A 20,659-nucleotide genomic window follows, 5' to 3' on the forward strand; every position below is an offset into this window, starting at 1 on the left:
GGCCAATATTTAATCCACATGTAAAACATGAATGAATACCAAAAAATCTGAATGTGGATGAACCTCCTGGCCAAACATGCACCTCAAAAACAGTGGTACTGGGGCAAAAAGGAGAAATAGATAAGCAGAAGAGGGAGTATATGTGTGTCGGAGAGTGGCAAGGATAGGATTATGGATACTACCCAATATAGACAATCACCATGGATAACCTAATTATGATAATGATAAAGAAAGGGGAAGCGGGACTTTGAATGGTTACAAGGATTGTTTGCATCTCCATCCCTAATATTAGCATAAAAAGTGGGGGGGGGGGGGGGGGGGAGTTTGGGACTTTGAATGAGGCGTTTGGTCATGACCATAAACTATACAAAGATTATATAACTAACAAAGCAATATTTACATGTACATTGGCATAATGAACATGAAAAAGATCTTAACATATAGGTAGGTTAATTAATATGCACAGATAACATAAAAACAGTGGGTACCATACATGTGATTCCAATGACCAAAACATGTCGGGAGATATACACTTGCATATAAAGAGCTGGCCCTTTCTACCATGGGGTCGGCAACACAAATATTACTTGACGTTATATATAATTATATACATTATCGTGCTTGGACAGTGGTCTTGTCGTGAGCAATACACATTGCTGTCATGCCCCTCTTTCTTTCTTCGGTGCTTGCTGATGGGTTGATATCCTCTTTTTCCCCTCTGCTCCGGGAGCTGCGATGCGCTCCTGCCGCCCTCCCCCTCCTCCTTCGTCCTTCTGAAGCGGAGGTGGGGGTGGGCCGGGCCGCAGCGCATCAGCGCCACACCCCTTCCGTGCTGCACTAGACGCCAATTCCCTGGTGTTCTGGCCGGCACGCTGACATACCATCCACGTTCCTGCACGAGGTTGGCTTGGCGCCCACTCCTGCTTGGCAAGCCGCCAGCAGTTTCTGGGGCTTCCCCTTTGGAACAGTGTGCGTGGCGCTGGGAACCTTTCCTGTGCGCGCTCGGGTGGAACTCTTACTTTTTCAGTGCACTATTGTAACCTGTTACTCCTCTTCATCCTTCTCTGGCCACAGTTGGCATTGGAAGCCATTCACCTACACTTGGTAAATATACTAGGGTCTCTGGCTACCTTCTTTCCTCCCTATTCCACCTTCTGCATTAGTGGCCTCCTTCACTATGCAGTCCTTATTATCATCTTTTCCCACTTAACTTGTTTTTACATCTTTTACTTGGCAACCCACTGGTTTGCTCACACTTTTTTCATATTCACCTTTACTATTTCACCAATTCATATCTGCCTCACTTGCACTCCTATTCGTACACAGTATGCACATTCTTACGGGGCACTTCTTGTTGATTTTTTCAATCTGGTTCTTTTCTTGGCTTTGGGAGTCCACCAAATTCCTTTTCCCACCATTGAATTATTTCACCATTTTTCAATATACTCCATTACAATATACCCATTCCCATCTACTTTTAGAAACCATATCGAATGGACTATTGAGATGATAATCTTTCTCCCAGCCAAAATGACTTCTCCATGTTACTTTTACTGTTCACCCCCATGCGTGCCTTGCATTGTTCCCTCAGTGGATGGTATAGAGGTACCTTCACAGCGAGTCACCAGAGGTAACAGCTCCAATTTTATTGTAAGTAATACCATATATTAACCAGTTTGCCCTAGATGGGTGTTTATATTTTTACATACATTGTGACTCTCATTACATTTCCCTTTCTATAGTTAATCAGTTGCACCAGCTCCTGAGGAAGTGTTACATACATGAAACGCGTAGAGCATTTATGATGCAACTCTATGGATTATGCATCTATATTGTCACACATTGTTTCTTGTTATTACAATCATTTTTTACATCAATTTTGATATGCAAGTGTACATCTCCCGACATGTTTTGGTCATTGGAATTACATGTATGGTACCCACTGTTTTTATGTTATTATCTGTGCATATTAATTAACCTACCTATATGTTAAGATCTTCATGTTCATTATCCCAGTGTACATGTACATATTTCTTATATATACATAAAAAAAAAAAAAAAAAATTATATATATATATATATATATATATATATATATATATATCTTTGTATAGTTTATGGTCATAACCACACGCCTCATTCAAAGTCCCAAACTCCCCCCCACTTTTTATGCTAATTATGATAATGACTCACACCCCATTCGAAATTCCGGATGAAATGCGAGCATAGGCGTGCTCACGGGGTGTGCCGGGTGTGCCTGGGCGCACCCTAATCACCCTGTGTCTGTTAGTGTTGGGCCGGCTTCTCCATCTCTGCCACTGAGGGTAGTGAGATACTTGGTGGAGAGGCGGCTGTGCTGTTGGCTCCAGCAGATAGTGAGGCTTGTCAGAGCCGCTCAGTGTGTGTGTGTGACACTGTTAGGTAATGTTAATGCTTGCAGGGAGAAAGACGAGCTGTCAAAACTCAGGGGTGATGTCGGGGGTGGGCGGGACCGAACAGCGATCAAACACCAGCCAATGGGATGGGGTCTGGGCGGCCGCTTCGTTTATGTGGCTCCGCCCCTTTCTTAAGCAACCCAATCATTGGCTGGTGTTTGACAGCTGCTTGATCCCACCCACCCCCGACATCACCGCTTTTTTTTTTTTTACAGCTGGTCTTTCTCCCTGAAAGCAGCTACATTACATGACAGTGTCACACACACAGTGGGGTACCAATGGGGGGGGGGGGGGGCGGGGGGCCACGCATTGGGGTGTCAGCCGGCGTTCTGAGATCCCACATTGCAGGGTGAAGGCAGCTGCAGTGGCAGCTCCTTCAATCCGTGCTGCTAGCGGGGGGCGGAGCTGGGATGGGAAGAAGGGGGCGGGGCCTCGGCGGGAAGAAGGTGAGTGCGTTCCCATTGCTCAAGTGTGTGTGCTGGATAGGAGGGGGATGGGGAAGCTGCATATAGAGGGATTCATCTTTCCCTATTCTTTCTGCAGCTGCTGAATAAATGATTCTCCTCCTTTCCCTCCAGCAGGAAGAATAGGGAAAGATCAACTCATCTATATGCAGCTGCCCCATCCCCCTCCTATACTACTTCTTTTGCTAGCCCCCCAATGCTCGTAATCCCCCCCTCTGCTCTTAGCCCCCCCAAAGGCACTAGACCCCCCTGTTCTTTAGCACCCCCCATGCTCTTTAGCCCCCCACAGTGCTTTTCATCTCCTTCCCCCTAAGTGCTCCCTGTCCCCCACCCAGTGCTCGCCACCCCCCTGGTTTTCCCTGCCGCCCCCCAAGTGCTCTCCACCCCCCTGGTTTTTCCTGCCCGCCCAAGTGCTCGCTGTCCCTCCCAGTGCTCTCCACCCTCCTGGTTTTCCCTGCTCGCCCCCCCCAGTGCTCTACACCCCCTGCGCCTTCCAACCCCCCTACAATGCTTTCCAAATCCCCTCTTTATTCTCTCCAGCCCCCCCCCCGTGCCCTTCAGCTCCTCCAGTGCTCTCTGCTTGCCCTGTGCTCTCCGGCCCCCCTAGTGCTCTTCTATCATGTCTTCAGTCTCTGACCATCTCCTGTATCACGTCTTCAGTCTCTGACCATCTCCTGTATCACGTCTGCAGTCTCTGACCATCTCCTGTATCACGTCTTCAGTCTCTGACCATCTCCTGTATCACGTCTTCAGTCTCTGACCATCTCCTGTATCACGTCTGCAGTCTCTGACCATCTCCTGTATCACGTCTGCAGTCTCTGACCATCTCCTGTATCACGTCTGCAGTCTCTGACCATCTCCTGTATCACGTCTGCAGTCTCTGACCATCTCCTGTATCACGTCTGCAGTCTCTGACCATCTCCTGTATCACGTCTGCAGTCTCTGACCATCTCCTGTATCACGTCTGCAGTCTCTGACCATCTCCTGTATCACGTCTGCAGTCTCTGACCATCTCCTGTATCACGTCTGCAGTCTCGGACCATCTCCTGTATCACGTCTGCAGTCTCGGACCATCTCCTGTATCACGTCTGCAGTCTCGGACCATCTCCTGTATCACGTCTGCAGTCTCTGACCATCTCCTGTATCACGTCTGCAGTCTCTGACCATCTCCTGTATCACGTCTGCAGTCTCTGACCATCTCCTGTATCACGTCTGCAGTCTCTGACCATCTCCTGTATCACGTCTGCAGTCTCTGACCATCTCCTGTATCACGTCTGCAGTCTCTGACCATCTCCTGTATCACGTCTGCAGTCTCTGACCATCTCCTGTATCACGTCTGCAGTCTCTGACCATCTCCTGTATCACGTCTGCAGTCTCTGACCATCTCCTGTATCACGTCTGCAGTCTCTGACCATCTCCTGTATCACGTCTGCAGTCTCTGACCATCTCCTGTATCACGTCTGCAGTCTCTGACCATCTCCTGTATCACGTCTGCAGTCTCTGACCATCTCCTGTATCACGTCTGCAGTCTCTGACCATCTCCTGTATCACGTCTGCAGTCTCTGACCATCTCCTGTATCACGTCTGCAGTCTCTGACCATCTCCTGTATCACGTCTGCAGTCTCTGACCATCTCCTGTATCACGTCTGCAGTCTCTGACCATCTCCTGTATCACGTCTGCAGTCTCTGACCATCTCCTGTATCACGTCTGCAGTCTCTGACCATCTCCTGTATCACGTCTGCAGTCTCTGACCATCTCCTGTATCACGTCTGCAGTCTCTGACCATCTCCTGTATCACGTCTGCAGTCTCTGACCATCTCCTGTATCACGTCTGCAGTCTCTGACCATCTCCTGTATCACGTCTGCAGTCTCTGACCATCTCCTGTATCACGTCTGCAGTCTCTGACCATCTCCTGTATCACGTCTGCAGTCTCTGACCATCTCCTGTATCACGTCTGCAGTCTCTGACCATCTCCTGTATCACGTCTGCAGTCTCTGACCATCTCCTGTATCACGTCTGCAGTCTCTGACCATCTCCTGTATCACGTCTGCAGTCTCTGACCATCTCCTGTATCACGTCTGCAGTCTCTGACCATCTCCTGTATCACGTCTGCAGTCTCTGACCATCTCCTGTATCACGTCTGCAGTCTCTGACCATCTCCTGTATCACGTCTGCAGTCTCTGACCATCTCCTGTATCACGTCTGCAGTCTCTGACCATCTCCTGTATCACGTCTGCAGTCTCTGACCATCTCCTGTATCACGTCTGCAGTCTCTGACCATCTCCTTTAGCAAGTCTCCGACCATCTCCTTTAGCAAGTCTCCAATCTCTTACTCAAACTTAAACACATTGCTAATAATGTTAGCTATCTATTTATGCTGAAGGTAGGACTGTGCAGGGGAGGCAGAGAGTGCAAAAGGGGGAACTGTGATTAGAGAGACAGGGGGCAGACTGCAAGGGGCACTGTGATGGGGGGGGGCTGTGAATTTTGTGCAATAAATATTCCTGAAAACGTTACAAATTTTTGTGGGTGTTTTTACATTTTAAAGATGGGGGGGGGTGCCAGATATAGGATCCGCCCCGGGTGCCAAATGCTCTAGGTACGCCACTGCACACACACTGAGCGGCTCTTGCAAGTCTCACTGTCTGCTGAATGTGAAACTCCCCCCTCTCCCCTGTTAGTGTCCATAAGTGGTGCCCAGTAGTGCCACCTATCAGTGCCCAGTAGTGCCACCTATCAGTGCCCACCAGTGCCACCTATCAGTGCCTATCAGTGTCACCTATCAGTGTCACCAATCAGTGCCCACCAATGCCGCCTATCAGTAGCCATCAGTGATGCCTATTAGTGCCCAGCAGTGCTGCCTATCAGTACCCATCAGTGCTGCCAATAAGTGCCACCTCTCAGTGCTGCCAATCAGTGCCCATCAGTGCAGCCTCATCAGTGCCAGTCAGTGCTGAGAACAAGTGCCTATTAGTGCTGCCTAACAGTCCATATCAGTGCCTCACATGTAATTTCACCTGTAATACACATCAAAAGGAAAATAAGGCATACATCTTTTTCAAAACTTAGCAGTGATGGTGGAACCCCTCTACAGATATTTGCCATACAATTTAACTTAAGTGCAAAAACCTTTTAGTGTCCCAATACTTTTGACAAGTGTGTGTGTGTGTGTGTGTGTGTGTGTGTGTATATATATATATATATATATACACATATACATATACACACGCATGTGTGTTTGAGCTTTGGGGTGCACACCCTAATGCAATAGGCTGCGCACGCCTATGAATGCGAGTCTGGAGTCGAAATATCCATAATGCCTCTCTCCGACAAAGTAGAGAAAAGATATCACCTGCTCTCTTAAGGGGCACATATTTTTTCAATAACCTGGTCTTTCGTAGTAGAAATGTCCCCAGAAGGACATCCTTTAAAATGTTTGGCTAGGTTTTTCTCCACGCTGTACACATGTTCATAGAAACAGTCTCTAAGATGTCTCGTAGGCCTACCCATGTATTACATGAGGCATAGGCTACAAAAAATAAAATATATATAACATAACTGTACAAATCTAGAACAATTGAATGTCAAACTCTTTTTGGTTGGCAGAAAATCGAAACTTATTGCCCCCCTAAGATGTGACTAAAAGATGGACATCCTGGTGTCCAACATTTAAAATTACCTTTAAAGTGCAGCCAGGTAAGTGACTGCAGTTTGTTACACCCTGTTAAAAAAAAAAAAAAAATACTGGGAACAGAGATTGACCCAAACAAAGCGGGAGCTCTCCTGGGTACTAGGTTAACCACTTCCTTTTGACTATGGATGAGACTTATGCCAATATTTTAAAGGAGGTAAATGCTTGATAGATTCCTTAACTTAGCCAAGTGTGAATTCAGTATTCCCCTAGGTTTTGAAGAAGCACATTGTCAGTGTGAAACGAGTCAACCTTTTCATGGTCTGTGTCCTTGTCCTGGTGGCCGTTTTATACAGGTTTCAATAAATCTATTGGACCGGCAGAGGTGTGCAGCCCTATTTCTTTCCCAAACTAATGTGGGCGAGAAGGCCTGGCTCGCAGTCTCCTCTCTAATTCATCCCAAAGGTGTTCTATCGGGTTGAGGTCAGGACTCTCGGGTGGAGGAACTTGGCGGGCCTGCACAAACTCCCTCATCCATGTTTTTAGGACCCTGCTTTGTGCACTGGTGCGCAGTCATGTTGGAACAGGAAGAGGCCATCCCCACAAAGTTGGGAACATGAAAAATTGTCAAAAAATGTCTTGGTATGCTGACGCCTTAAGAGATCCCTTCACCGGAACTAAGGGGTCAAGCCCAACCCCTGAAAGAACCCCCACACCATAATTGCTCAGGTGGTTAATGTGACCCTAAACCGAATCAGTATAATACACTTCATTCCCAACCTGAGTATATAAATCCAGGTCTGCGTGTTCCTATGAATGAATGATGTATGTAGCAGGGCTAGAAGCAGCATGTTTAGATGAAAACAATAGCTCTCATCATATGGGGACACCACACTGTGATAATTACAGTACGGTTCAGCACAACCTTCCTCATCTTCATCTCAGACTCTTCCTTCCTCACCGGCTGCAGGAACTCACAAAGGGAACCGATTTTCTGACAGAAATTACTTCTATTTTTAGACCTAAAGGTTAAATCTCTTCCTAAACACATTACAGCTCCTATGATATAAACACCCTTTCCCTGTCCGCACATTAAAATTCAGCCCAGATATAGTGCATTTCCACAGAGAACACATTTTGCTTTTATATTATATTACTTGAAACTTCTGATGGACTTTTCACATTTTACTTGCTTGCTTATCTGCATTTTAAGGCTTAAAAATGTGTAAATGCCCCCACTGAATTGGCTTAACATCTGTTTAACCCCTTCCAGCCACCCCAGTGCCCCTTTAAAATGTCCTGAATATGCAGAAGTGGGAAGGATCGGCGATGTAACCACTGACTGGTTGTAACAAGGGGGGGTCACATGATTGGAAGCCAGCCCTGCTTCCAATAGTTAGTCTGGGCTGAGAGCCGTCTTGACAGCTTCCTCCCACTCCAGCATTCCTTTAACCCCTTTTCACTGGCACCTCCCAGCCCTTTAATTGTGCTTCTCCACTGCATGGAACCGAACGGTTCGGCTTGCTTTTGTGCTTTTCCACTGCTGGTACCGCATGGTATGGTGTAGGAACGGTTCGGTACGGTGCGGCGGCGCTTTTCCACTACATGGAACCGAACGGTACGGCTCGCTTAAACAGTACCACCTCAGTTGTGGTTCCAACAGGGCCGTATCGGTACCATATCCCACAATCCTTTGCATGCAGCCTTGACTGTTTGTCACTACTAGCCACTGATTGGTCAGAGAATCATTGTTATCCCACCCACTTACTTTAGTACTACTTTAGTGGAAAAGCAAACCAAACCGTACCGAACCGTTCCAACACCGTACCATGCAGTGGAAAACCAAACCGGGCCAAGCAGGACGAGTAGAGCCGAGCTGGTACTTCTAGTGCAAAAGTGCCATAAGAGACTCTAAGATGCCGGGAGGCGGGGCAGTGTTTAAGATCATGTGACCGGCATGATTGGCTGTCACATGATCAGAAAGCTCCCAAATCGCAAGAGGCTTATAGCTGATCCCTGAAAATCCTTCTCTTCAGAGAAGCCAATTCTGCACCTACCTAACAACTTTTATTTTCTCCTTTAAATCATCCCCCACAGTTATTACCTTTTGTATCACTTGACCCTCCCTCCTAGACTGTAAGTTCTAATGAGCAGGGCCACCTGATTCCTCCTGTACTGAATTGTATTGTGACTGTACTGTCTACCTTTATATTGTAAAGCAGTGCGCAAACTGTTGGCACTCTATAAATCCTCTCATAATATATTGGGAGAAATTTAGTAAAACTGGTGCACACAGAATGTGGTGCAGCTGTGCATAAGTAGCTAATCAGCTTCTAGATTTTAGTAGCAAAGCTGAAGTTAGAAGCTGATGTACAGCTGCACCAAATTCTGTGTACACCAGTTTTAGTAAATCTCTCCCTCTGTATATGTGTGGGAATCTTACAATGGTTGTAAAGCTTAATATTTGTTACCTTAAAGCAAGGAATGCATTAGGATAAAAATTGTTTAAATAATGCTCCCTCACCCCCCTTATACTTCCGAGTCCTCCCTCGATCCTGCACTCTGCCTTTCTGCAGCGGCTATCTCCTCTCACTTCCTGGTCTCACAGGCTTTGATGAGGCAGGGTGAGCCACTGGCTCCTGTGGCTGTCTGAAATCTGGCGACAATAGATCAGGGCTGAGCCTCGCTGTCTGGGTCTATAGACACAGGCAACGCAGCACGGGATCGAGCCCACAGGTGTGCCATGCTGAGAAGCAACAGATGCACCGGGGGAGGGGGTCCCCTGAGAATAGGAGTTACAGGGCCGCTCTGTACAAACTGAGTTTACAATCACTTACTTTTACTTTCACAGCAATATAGGTAAAGCCTGGCTGATTAATCTTAAAACATGCTCACGAGTGATCTTGCACCCACAAACTTATTTTCAGCTCTTCGCTACCTTGTTGTAATTGTTACAGCAGTGGCAGTAAAAGAGCTAAAATCAGTTCTCTGGTGCACTGTATAAAAGTAAACCTTTTTACCTGGCAAAGGATTTTGTATCTCCGCCAATGGTGTCTTTAAGCTGGCTGAATAAACTGCCCAGACAGGTCCTACTTCTCTGTGTCAGGTCCTCTGCTGTTTAACAATACAGACTGGATCAGGAAGGAGCAGCAGAACACTAAGTAGGTCACCTTCTCCAAAAAAGCATAGGTGGGCTGAAAGTACTGCACACAGTAAGGGTCCTGATTGGGTCCTACCCATCCTTGATCTGATCAGTGCTGTACAGGGGATTAGAGGTTTTGACTTAACACCGATACACCAATTCTTGCAGTATGTAAAATAATTTTGAACAAACACATAATTGGATGAATATTCCATATATAATTATGTTACATAAGATATTATTTCTTCACAAAACCATTTACTAAATTTAAAGTTATGTGTCTTTCAATGAGCATACAAGGATAATTTGCAAAACCAGACAAAATATGCAAACATTACCTTCTTGCTGTGAGGACAAACTGGGAGTGTACGGTTCAGTGTGTGTATACAATCGGTTCACAGTGCATCCGGAAAGTATTTACAGCGCTTCACCTTTTCCACATTTCATGTTACACCCTTTTTCCAAAATGGATTACATTCATTATTTTCCTCAAAATTCTACAAACAATACTGCATAATGACAATGTGAAAGTTGTTTGAAATCTTAGCGGAGCTAAGGCCTGCACGCGCACACTGGCCAGACTGGGGTGACCACTGGATATGGGGGTCCAGTCTTTCGCCCCAGCCCGGCATAATTGCTTGAAGATCTCACAGAAAAATCGTTCCGGAGAAAAAAAAAAAAAGACTAGCTAAAAAAAAATAAAATAAAATACTCCCATGCCAGTACCAAAGATCCCAGCAAGGAACTAGGTCCTTACTCCTTACTAGGCAAAAAAACTGACATCCTATGCAGGAAGAGAGAGGGTATACCCCCAGGGACTGCCCATAGGCATAGCCAGAAATTCTGCCTAGTGTCCTACTCCTGTAGGGGACGGTATTACCCTACTGATATGAATCAGAGGACTGCGTCCGTCAATAACCGACGCAGAGAGAAAAGATCATATGTTCATAAGTATTCACAGCGTTTGCCATAACACTCAAAATTGAGCTCAGGTGCATCCTGTTTCCACTGATCATCCTTGAGAGGTTTCTACAACTTGGAGTCCACCTGTGGTAAATTCAGTTGATTTGACAGGATTTGGAAAGGTGCACACCTATATAAAAAGGTCCCACAGTTACCAGTGCATGTCAGAGCAAAAATCAAAATGTAGTCCAAGGGATTGTCTGTAGAGCTCCGAAACAGGATTGTATCTAGGCAGAGATCTGGGGAAGGGTACAGAAAAAAATTCTGCAGCATTGAAGGTCCCAAAGAGCACAGTGGCCTCCATCATCTGTAAATGGAAGAAGTTTGGAACCACCAAGACTCTTCCTAGAGCAGAATGCCTGGTCAAACTGAGCAATCGGGGGACAAGGGTCTTAGTCAGGGAGGTGACTAAGAACCCAATGGTCATTCTGACAGCTCCAGCATTTCTCTGGAAAAGTGCTGCAGAGAACTCTGGTGGAGTGCTGCAGTTCTTCTGGAAGGTTCTCCTCTCTCCACAATCAGGACTTTATGGTAGATAAGGTTTTCATCTTATATGTATACCAGGTGGTTGGGTAAGGTTTTCATCTTATATGTATGCCAGGTGGTTGGGTGAGGATTCTCTTCTGTCTCAGTATAATGACATTGTGCTGTCGATCTAATTTTTAACAGTGATTTCTATATTTGTTTGTGATGTTGGATTAATCTTTTAACTTTATGCTATAATAAAAATATATTTTTTACGGCCTATTGTCATGTTGCGGTGCCAGGAAAGTCCATCCTCTATGCATTAGCAATTTTCTTTATTTCATATATCTATATATATATCTATATATCTATATCTATATATATCTATATCTATATATATCTATATATATATATAAATATATAATTTCATATATAATAGGACGTGGCACGTGTTTATAAAAAAGTGTCCACAATGGCCATCTTGTGGAGACACTGCATAAATACATATTCCAATGGTCATTCTGACTGCTCCAGCGTTTCTCTGATGAAGTGCTGCAGAGAACTCTGGTGGAGTGCTGCAGTTCTTCTGGAAGGTTCTCCTCTCTCCACAATCAGGACTTTATGGTAGAGTGGACAGACCGAAGCCCCTCAGTAAAAGGCACATGAATGTCCACCTGCATTTTACCAAAAGGCACCTGAAGGACTCTTAAGATCATGAGAAACAAAATTCTCTGGTCTGATGAAACAAAGATTAAACTCTTTAGCCTGAATGGCAAAGCATCATGCCTGGAGGAAACCAGGCATCACTCATCACCTGGCCAATAACATCCCTATAGTGAAGCATGGTGGTGGCAGCATCCTGCTGTGGGGATGATTTTCAGTGGCAGGAACTGGGAGACTAGTCAGGAGTGAGGGAAAGATAAATGCAGCAATGTACAGAGACATCCTTGATGAAAACCTGCTTCAGAGCGCTCTGGACCTCAGACTGGGGTGAAGGTTAATCTTCTAACAGGACAGCAATCCTAAGCACACAGCCAAGATAACAAAAGAGTGGCTACAGAATAACTCTGTGAATGTCTTTAAGTGGCCCAGCCAAAGCCCAGACTGGAACCTGATTGAACATCTCTGGAGAGATCCGATAATGGCTGTGCACCAACGCTCCCCATCCAACCTGATGGAGCTTGAGAGGTCCTGCAAAGAAGAATGGGAAAAACTGCCCATAAATAGGTGTGCCAAGCTTGTAGCATCATACTCAAATAGACTTGAGTCTGTAATTGGTGCCAAATGTTCAACAAAGTATTGAGCACAGGCTGTGAATACTTATGTACATGGGTTTGGTTTTCCTTTTTTATTTACGATAAATTTGCAAAGATTTTAAACAAAATTCTCTCTTGTTGTCACCACGGGTTATTGTTTGTAGAACTTTGAGGAAAATAATCAATGTAGTCCATTTTGGAATAAGGCTGTAACATGACAAAATGTGGAAAAAGTGAAGCGCTGTGAATACTTTCTGGATGCACTGTAACTGGGAAATCCAGCGCACTCCTTACAGCCATACACCTAAAAGCCAGGATCTGCAGTGAAATGATGGATGGCCCCATCAAATAGCAAGTCCAGCAACACCATCAAATAGATGTATAGGCAAAACATTTATTCCCCACTATAGGACAAAGTAAATTGGATGTTTTGTATGTCTTTGTCGGTGTGGAGTTGATACTTCTGGGTTTAGTTTGTATGAAAAACTCCCCCAGAACTCTTTGACTGGCTCTGCTCCCAAAAATAAATAGTCCCCACCCCCCATCCTGCTGCCTACACGATGGGGCCCATGAAAGATTTAAAGCGTTGGTTACCCCACTTCATATTTTTGATAGGTGCCTGCTGTACCATGTACTTGTATGATAAAAGTAGCCTGTTCTTTCTGTATGGTTTCCTTTGTGTGAAATCTCTGGTGTTCCTGCCAGTTCCTCTGCTTTTCTATTAACTGACCACACTAAGCAGGAGAACAAACTGTGGTCAGTTATCTAGCTATGCTGGGAACTCAGCCTGCTCTCCTCCAATGATCAGACTTGTCCTGACAACCCCCCCCCCCCCCCCCGCTGCACAGCCATTGACTGGGAAGCTTAGTGTGCTGCTCCTTCTCCACCCAGCTCTAATGCAGCTGAGAACAGTAGGGAATATAATCACTTATAAAAAAGGGGAAAAGGGTATTTAGGTTTTTTTTTTTTTACCTTCTGTACAAAAATGTCTTCTTGCCTGTCATTTCAGTTTTAACTGAATGTGTTATTTTACAATGTGAACGTTTACATTTAAAATCACTTTAAGTGATGGGTTCCACAGCCTGTGGGATTACTGTGCATGTGCTCAAACGTCCCTTATTTGCCCCCCCAGGGCCCTTGCTGAACTGGTGGCCCTGGTAACAAAAACCCATGCCAGCTGCTGTCAACATCTGTCTTGGCAACTTCTAGGTTTTCAGGGTCTTGATTGGCCGGTAGGGAGTTGACATGACCCATGCATGTGCATGGAGTCAGTCACTGTGCCACAGCCACAGTGTACTGGGAATGCAAGGTGCGCTGCAGCAGCTTAGTGTAGATTCTGTGAGCAGGCAGGTGTGTCTTATTACAAAAGAGGGGGAGATTTACTAAAACTGGTGCACACAGAGTTCAGTGCAGCTGTGCACAGTAACCAATTGGTTTCCAGGTTTTAGTGTTAAATCTTAAAGCAAAATTAAGGCAGATTTTTTTCTTTAAACATGTTATACCTACCTGCTCTGTGCAGTGGTTTTACACAGAGCAGTCCTGATCCTCCCTTTTCTCAGGTCCCCCGCAAATGCTCCTGGCTTACCCCTCCTGCCCCCACAGCACGCAGCTTGCTATGGGGCACCCAAGCAGGTTCACTCCCAAGCTGCTGCTCTGTGAGTCCATTGGAGAATGTCTCGACCCCCCCTCCTCCTCATTGGCTCACTTGCTGTGATTGGTTGCTGCTGCTGCCGCCGCCTCAAGCAATGAGGCATGAGAACCGGGAGAGCCACTGCTCTCATGCACATCTTTGAATCGAGAATGTGCTCAAGTATTGGGGGTGGCTGAATGCATGAAAGTAAAAAAACCTTAAACCTTTACAACCACTTTAAGGCCCCTTTCACACTAACGATCCAATCAGATCCGCCTGTCAGTTTTTTAGGTGGATCTGATCGGATGCTCCATGCATCCCTATGATGTAGCAGATGTCAGCGGAGACATACCCGCTGCTACACAATTCCGATCCTGTCCGTGAAAGTTGGACGGATGGAAACCCTATTTTCCATCCGTCCAGGGAATCGGATGAGAGCGGACAGGCGGTTCCGCTCTGATCAGATTCCCCCCACAGAGAGCAGCGGGGCTCTGACACCTCCCTCTCCACACACAGAGCGGAGAGGGAGCAGTCACCTGCCTGCTCAGCAGGGATCGGCGGATCGATCCCCCCTTGAGCAGCACGGAGTCCGCCAACGGAGGCGGACCGTGTGAAAGGGGCCTATCTGAATAAGCTGAAGTTTGAAGCTGATTGGTTACTATGCACAGCTGCACCAGATCCTGTGTGCTCCAGTTTCAGTAAATCTTCCCCATTGCAGGTCTCTTTTGCTCACAATTATCTTAATTGCAGGTTTAGTTCCACTCTAAAAGCTGGGTACACACTATGAAAAAAAAAAAAAAAAAGACAAAAAAAAAATGTTTCTTCTGATATTCTCATAGCGTGTATCCTCCTTAACCACTTGCCGACTGCTCACGGTATATTTACTGCGGCAGTCAGCCCCTCACAGGCAGAGTGACGTAGATCTACGTCGCTAGCCTGTGAGGGTCTAGGGAGCGAGCACGCGCTCCCGCGTGGTCACGGACCCTCCCCCGCGCATGTGACCGGCGGACCCGATGTCCGCCGGTCACTCTGCGATCGTCGCTGCAGAGGGAGAAAGTCAGGCGGCTAGTGTAAACAAGCCGCCTGTCATTCTCCCGTGTAGAAACAGTGATCACACGGTTCTACTATGTGGGACCGTTGATCACTGTTTATACAGCTCAAGCCACAGCCAATCACAGTTAGAATCACGCCCCTAGGGACACACATAACCCCTCCCTCTCAAATAAAGTTAACCCCTTCACTACCAGTGTCATTTTGCAGTAACAGTGCATATGTATAGCACTGATTACTGCAGTAATGTCACTGGTAACCCCAAAAGTGTCAAAAATGTCAGTCAAGGGTCGATCTGTCCGCCGCAATGTCACAGTACCACAAAAAAAAAAAAATCGCCGCCATTACGCGTAAAAAAACAAAAAAACAAAAATGACAAAAATCTTTCCCTTGGTTAGTAAACGCAATAACTTTTGCGCAAACCAATCAAAATACGCTTTTTGCGATTTTTTTTTTATCATAAAACAAATTGACCGAAAATGTTAAAAAATGTTGATTTTTACATTTTTTTGGGGGGAATTTCATATTAAAAAATGTGAAAAATATTGTTATTTTTGCAAAATTTTGTTTATAGCGCATGATCAAATACCACCAAAAGAAAGCTCTGTTTGTGGGAAAAAAAGGACGTCAAATTAGTTTAGGTACAGCGTCGCACGACCACGCAATTGTCCGTTAAAGTCACGCAGTGCCGAATCTCAAAATACCCCCTGGTCAGGAAGGGGGTAAAATCTTTCGGGGCTTAAGTGGTTAAGAGACAAGTTCACTTGCTTATTGCAGCACTTTTAGACTCAATGCAAAACACTTTAACACAAGGAGAACTATCTTGATTTCAGCCACATGACCAGAGATGTATAGTAACGAAGTAGAACTACTTAAGTACTGTACTTAAGTACCGAAATGCGGTATCTGTACTTTCCTAGAGTAGAATTTTTTTCTCCTACTTCCACTTTTACTTCACTACATTTTTTCGATGATTTCGATACTTCTACTCCGATATTTTTTTTTTGTGCTGCATAGTTGCTCGTTACTTTTAAAAAAATTACCACTGCCAGAACAGTAGATGGCAGGTTGCATAAAGCTCAAAAAAATGTGTATAATGTCATTTGTAAATCAGCGCATACGAAAATAAAGGCTGTGTATAATAAAAGCTGCTATACCAAATCTTTCCAATAAAAAGAAAATATGAAACAAACAAATAAATGGTGCTACAGCGCTTAAAGTGCATCAAGAAACTACTAACAAACACAGGTTAATCATTTGAATAAATCATTTGAAATAATAAAAAACAATATGATGTTCAAACTTTTGACTTCTTTCTTTAATAACTACATAACACAGTACTTGTACTTTTACTTTCAGTACTTGAGTAGAATTTTTTTTTTCAAAACTACTGGTACTTTTTACTTTTAGTACTTAAGTAGCAAATTTTTTGAAAAAACTACTTGCAATACTTAAGTAAAAAAAATGTTGAATACTTTAGTACTTCTACTTAAGTAACTTTTTCTGCGAGCACTTCCACTTCTACTCAAGTCACTTTTTGATCGAGCACTTGTACTTTTACTCAAGTAGAAATTTCGAGTACTTTATACAAGTCTGCACATGACTAATTCTCTAATCACCTTTGATCCAGGAAAAAAGAACTGTCAATTTCTTAAAAATAAGGATCTTTACCCTGATGTTTTAAGTTTTATGAAGTGCGCCTTATGACTGGGAAAAGGGCAAGGGGGAGCTTAACTTTTACAGGAAAAGTAGACACTAAACAAAAATTAGGCCAAATAAGCATTTTTGTTTTTAATGTAGATTGCACTATAACCATCATCTTCTCATGCATTTTTATCATATGCTCATTTTGAATTGCCCAGTTATTAGACATGTTTATTTTACTTCTCAGGAAGTTCCGATCTGGATTAGATCATCTGCAAGAGAAACTAGAAAGCTCCTTTAAGTTCTAGTTTGGAACGCTGCAGAGCACTGGGAAATGATCTATACTTAACTTGCTCTGCAAAGAATCAACAAAGGCATGCAGAGGCCTCATTACACAAAGCAGCACAAACATGACATAAGACGTGACAGAACACGTTACCCTGTTGTGTTTCTGAGATCTAGATTCCTTGTTCTCGGGCTCAGGATTGGCAGTTTGCTTTGGCTGAACAGGTTTGCTGATTGAGGACATTCCCCGGACGGCAGGAGTCTGTGCAACCAAGGATGGCGCTAGAGCCGTCCTCTCAGACCGTGGCCTGGTCACTCTGGATGGTTGACGAGGACCACTGCCCTCACTCGCCAGAGACATCAGAGAGTCGGAACTTTCAGATTTCGCAAGTCTAGAGACAAAAAAATAAATAAAATGCTTTGACTGCATTTCTAAAGCTGTAACAGTAGGGTGATCTGAATAATCAAAAACAAAGATGTCAGCTTACCATCAGGCTTCCCAAAAGGGACTGTCACTAGATGAAATTATAAAGACCAGCATGCAAAGAAAAGGATCCGTACTTACCCATCCTTACACCCCATTCACACTTGTGCGACTTGTCATGCGACTTTGGACATCAAAGTCGCCCAACAAGTCACAACCCATGTTTTCCAAGGATAACCATTCATATACACTATATTGCCAAAAGTATTGGGACGCCTGCCTTTACATGCACATGAACTTTAATGGCATCCCAGTCTTAGCCCGTAGGGTTCAAAACAGCGTTGACCCACCCTTTGCAGCTATAAGAGCTTGGACCTATGGAGCTTGCTTAGTGCACTGGTCCAAATCATTTGTTGGGGGGGGGGGGTTATGGTGTGGGGTTGTTTTTCAGGGGTTGGGCTTGGCCCCTTAATTCCAGTGAAGGGAACTCTTAAGGTGTCAGCATACCAAGAACATTTTGGACAATTTCATGCTCCCAACTTTGTGGGAACAGTTTGGGGATGTTCCAACATGACTGCGCACCAGTGCACAAACCAAGGTCCATAAAGACATGGATGAGCGAGACTGGCATGGAGGAACTTGACTGGCCTGCACAGAGTCCTGACCCCAACCTGATCGAACACCTTTGGAATGAATTAGAGTGGAGACAGAGAGCCAGGCCTTCTTGTCCAACATCAGTGCCTGACCACACAAATACGCTGCTGGAAGAATGGCCAAACATTCCCATAGAAACACTCCTAAACCTTGTGGACAACCTTCCCAGAAGAGTTGAAGCGGTTATAGCTGCAAAGGGTGGGCCAACTCAATATTGGATCCAACAGACTAAGCCTGGGATGCCATTAAAAATTCATGTGCGTGCAAAAGCAGGCGTCCCAATACTTTTGACAATATAGTCTAATGTGTGACTTAAAGTCGCAGCAACTTCAAAGTAGTTCATGCACTACTTTGATCTGACTTCTGCAACTTGAGGGCCACAGACTTCATGTTAACCCACAAAAGATGCATGAAAGTCGAACCTATGGGGTTTTATGTGTAACAGTGGGTCAAATTTTGCAGAGGGACAAGTCACATCCAAGTTGCACCAAAGTCCCACTACAAAGTCACAGGAGTCGCACAAGTGTGAATGGAGACCTTCACTCTTGTGACAAGCTGTGCTGTCCCTAAATCTCTTGCCTCTGACACTTTGGGAATGTTGCACACCTGGCCCACTCTGCACAGTGGCTATTTTTTCTTTCTGCTACATCATTTAACAGTAGGGACCAGTTATCCAGCACAACCAGAAGGATCTGCAAATACAACTAACAACGGTCCCCCAAAGTGTCAAAAGGGTCAGCTAGTGTCTGACTTGTCAAATATTGCAGCCCCACTAGAAGTTGCTGATTGCTACCATTACTAGTAAAAAAAATAAATAAATAATTCCATAAATACTTTTATTGGATATGCTTTATGGCAGAAAAGTAAAAAAATGTTGCTTTTTTTTTTTTCAAAATTGTTGGTACTTTTTGGTTTATAGCACAAAAAAAATAACAAATGCAGAGGTGATCAAATACTGAGGGGCCATACTCGGCTATCGTTCCATTTGTAATATGTGCCCGATACAAGGACGAGGTGATCAAATACCACCAAAAGAAAGCTCTATTTGTGGGGGGAAAAAAAGTCAACCCGAATATAAGCAGAGGCACCTCATTTTACCACAAAAAACTGGGAAAACGTATTGACTCGAGTATAAGCCTAGGGTGGGAAATGCAGCAGCTACTGGACCACCACGAGACCCAAAACAGGGGCTCTGGGCATGGTGCAGGAGCTGCGGACATGGCACAGATGGTACAGGCATGGCACAGGAGATCAGTGCTGCGGACATGGTACAGGAGACTCTCCTGTACCATGCCCGCAGCACTGCATCTCCTGAGGAGAAGTAGGGGGCGCGGAGGAGTCTCACTTAACTTTCCGCCTTACATTCAAAAATGGCGCCAACACATCATTGCGCATGCGCTATCTGCCCAGGAATAGCCAAACGTGTACGGGCTTTCCTGAGCAGCGGCGGCGCATGTGCACTGACCGGGGAAAAGGTAAGCGAGACCGTGACTCTAAAAAAACACACTGAAAAAGTCGGCTTATACTCAAGTATATACGGTAACATTTTTGGGTACAGTGTCGCACGGCTGCGCAATTGTCAGTTAAGGTAACGTGGTGCCGTATGACAAACCATGGCCTGGTCATGAAAGGGGGTCAATCTTTCGGAGGTCACGTGGTTAAATTAGACTTATAAAAAAGGTTAACTGAATTCTAGGATTACAGTTCTACAGTATATTTACCTTTCCTAAAAAAAAAATGCTGCTCCGATGCTGATCACATTAGCAATCAACTACAAACATCCCCTGCAGCAGATTACCTGAGCAAACCCATTAGAAACCTTAAAACAGACCTTTAATAACTGTGTATTTACTGTGGTCCATACTCCCCTTGCTAAAACCCTGTATTAAGACAAAAAAAAAAAACTGAAGGACCTCAGACCATATACTTTACGTTCTAGATTTAGTGCAGGGGTGACATATACTGTACTCCATAAGTCATGAGAAGAAGCTGAAGCATAGTGCAGGGTCATTTTTCCAGTGAAATTTGGGCTACTCAGCACTCCCCAGGATCTTGTTAAGAGAAAGTATAAATCTCATCTCTTATTTTAGGACCTGCAAGGTAAAAGGCATAATGTGCAAGTATGCATCGCATACTAGCACAATATGTAAAACTTCCCTGAAAATACAGCCCTCCAGGCAGCGTCCATCTTCACCTGGTCTTCCTTCCGGGTCTGTGGACTCCAGGGTGTGTGACAGGCCGGAGCCGTGTTGACGCAACTCCTGCGTATATTTACAGTACCTATGGGTAAGCCTTTATAAGCTTACCTATAGGTACAAATTATACACAGGCGTTTACTTTCTCTTAAAGCAAAAAAAAAAAAAAAAAAACCAAAAAAAAAAAAAAGGGAAGGTCATTTATTTTTTATGGTCATTGCCATAACCTGGCAGCTCACTAAAAATGAATGTGCGGTCATTACTATACAGGATTTATATAGCACCAACAGTTTATGCAGCACTTTACAATATAAAAGGGAGGCAATACAGTTACAATACAATAAAATTCAAGAGGGTTAAAAGGGCACTGCTCAGAAGAGCTTACAATCCAATAATGTATTGAAATGTAGTGTAACTGT

General features: G+C 44.7%; 1 protein-coding gene across 1 annotated transcript in view; it reads right to left on the minus strand.

Moving 5' to 3' along the window:
• Positions 1-20,659, minus strand: part of MTBP (MDM2 binding protein) — a 146,817-nt gene that overhangs the window by 27,047 nt on the left and 99,111 nt on the right. Inside the window, exon 19 of the mRNA XM_082257933.1 lies at positions 17,122-17,359. Within this exon, the coding sequence (XP_082114059.1) occupies positions 17,122-17,359 (238 nt within the window). The remainder of the gene's footprint in view (positions 1-17,121; positions 17,360-20,659) is intronic.

The sequence above is a fragment of the Pelophylax lessonae genome, assembly GCF_965119305.1.
Source record: "Pelophylax lessonae genome assembly, chromosome: 5".
NCBI classification, from domain to species: Eukaryota; Metazoa; Chordata; class Amphibia; order Anura; family Ranidae; genus Pelophylax; species Pelophylax lessonae.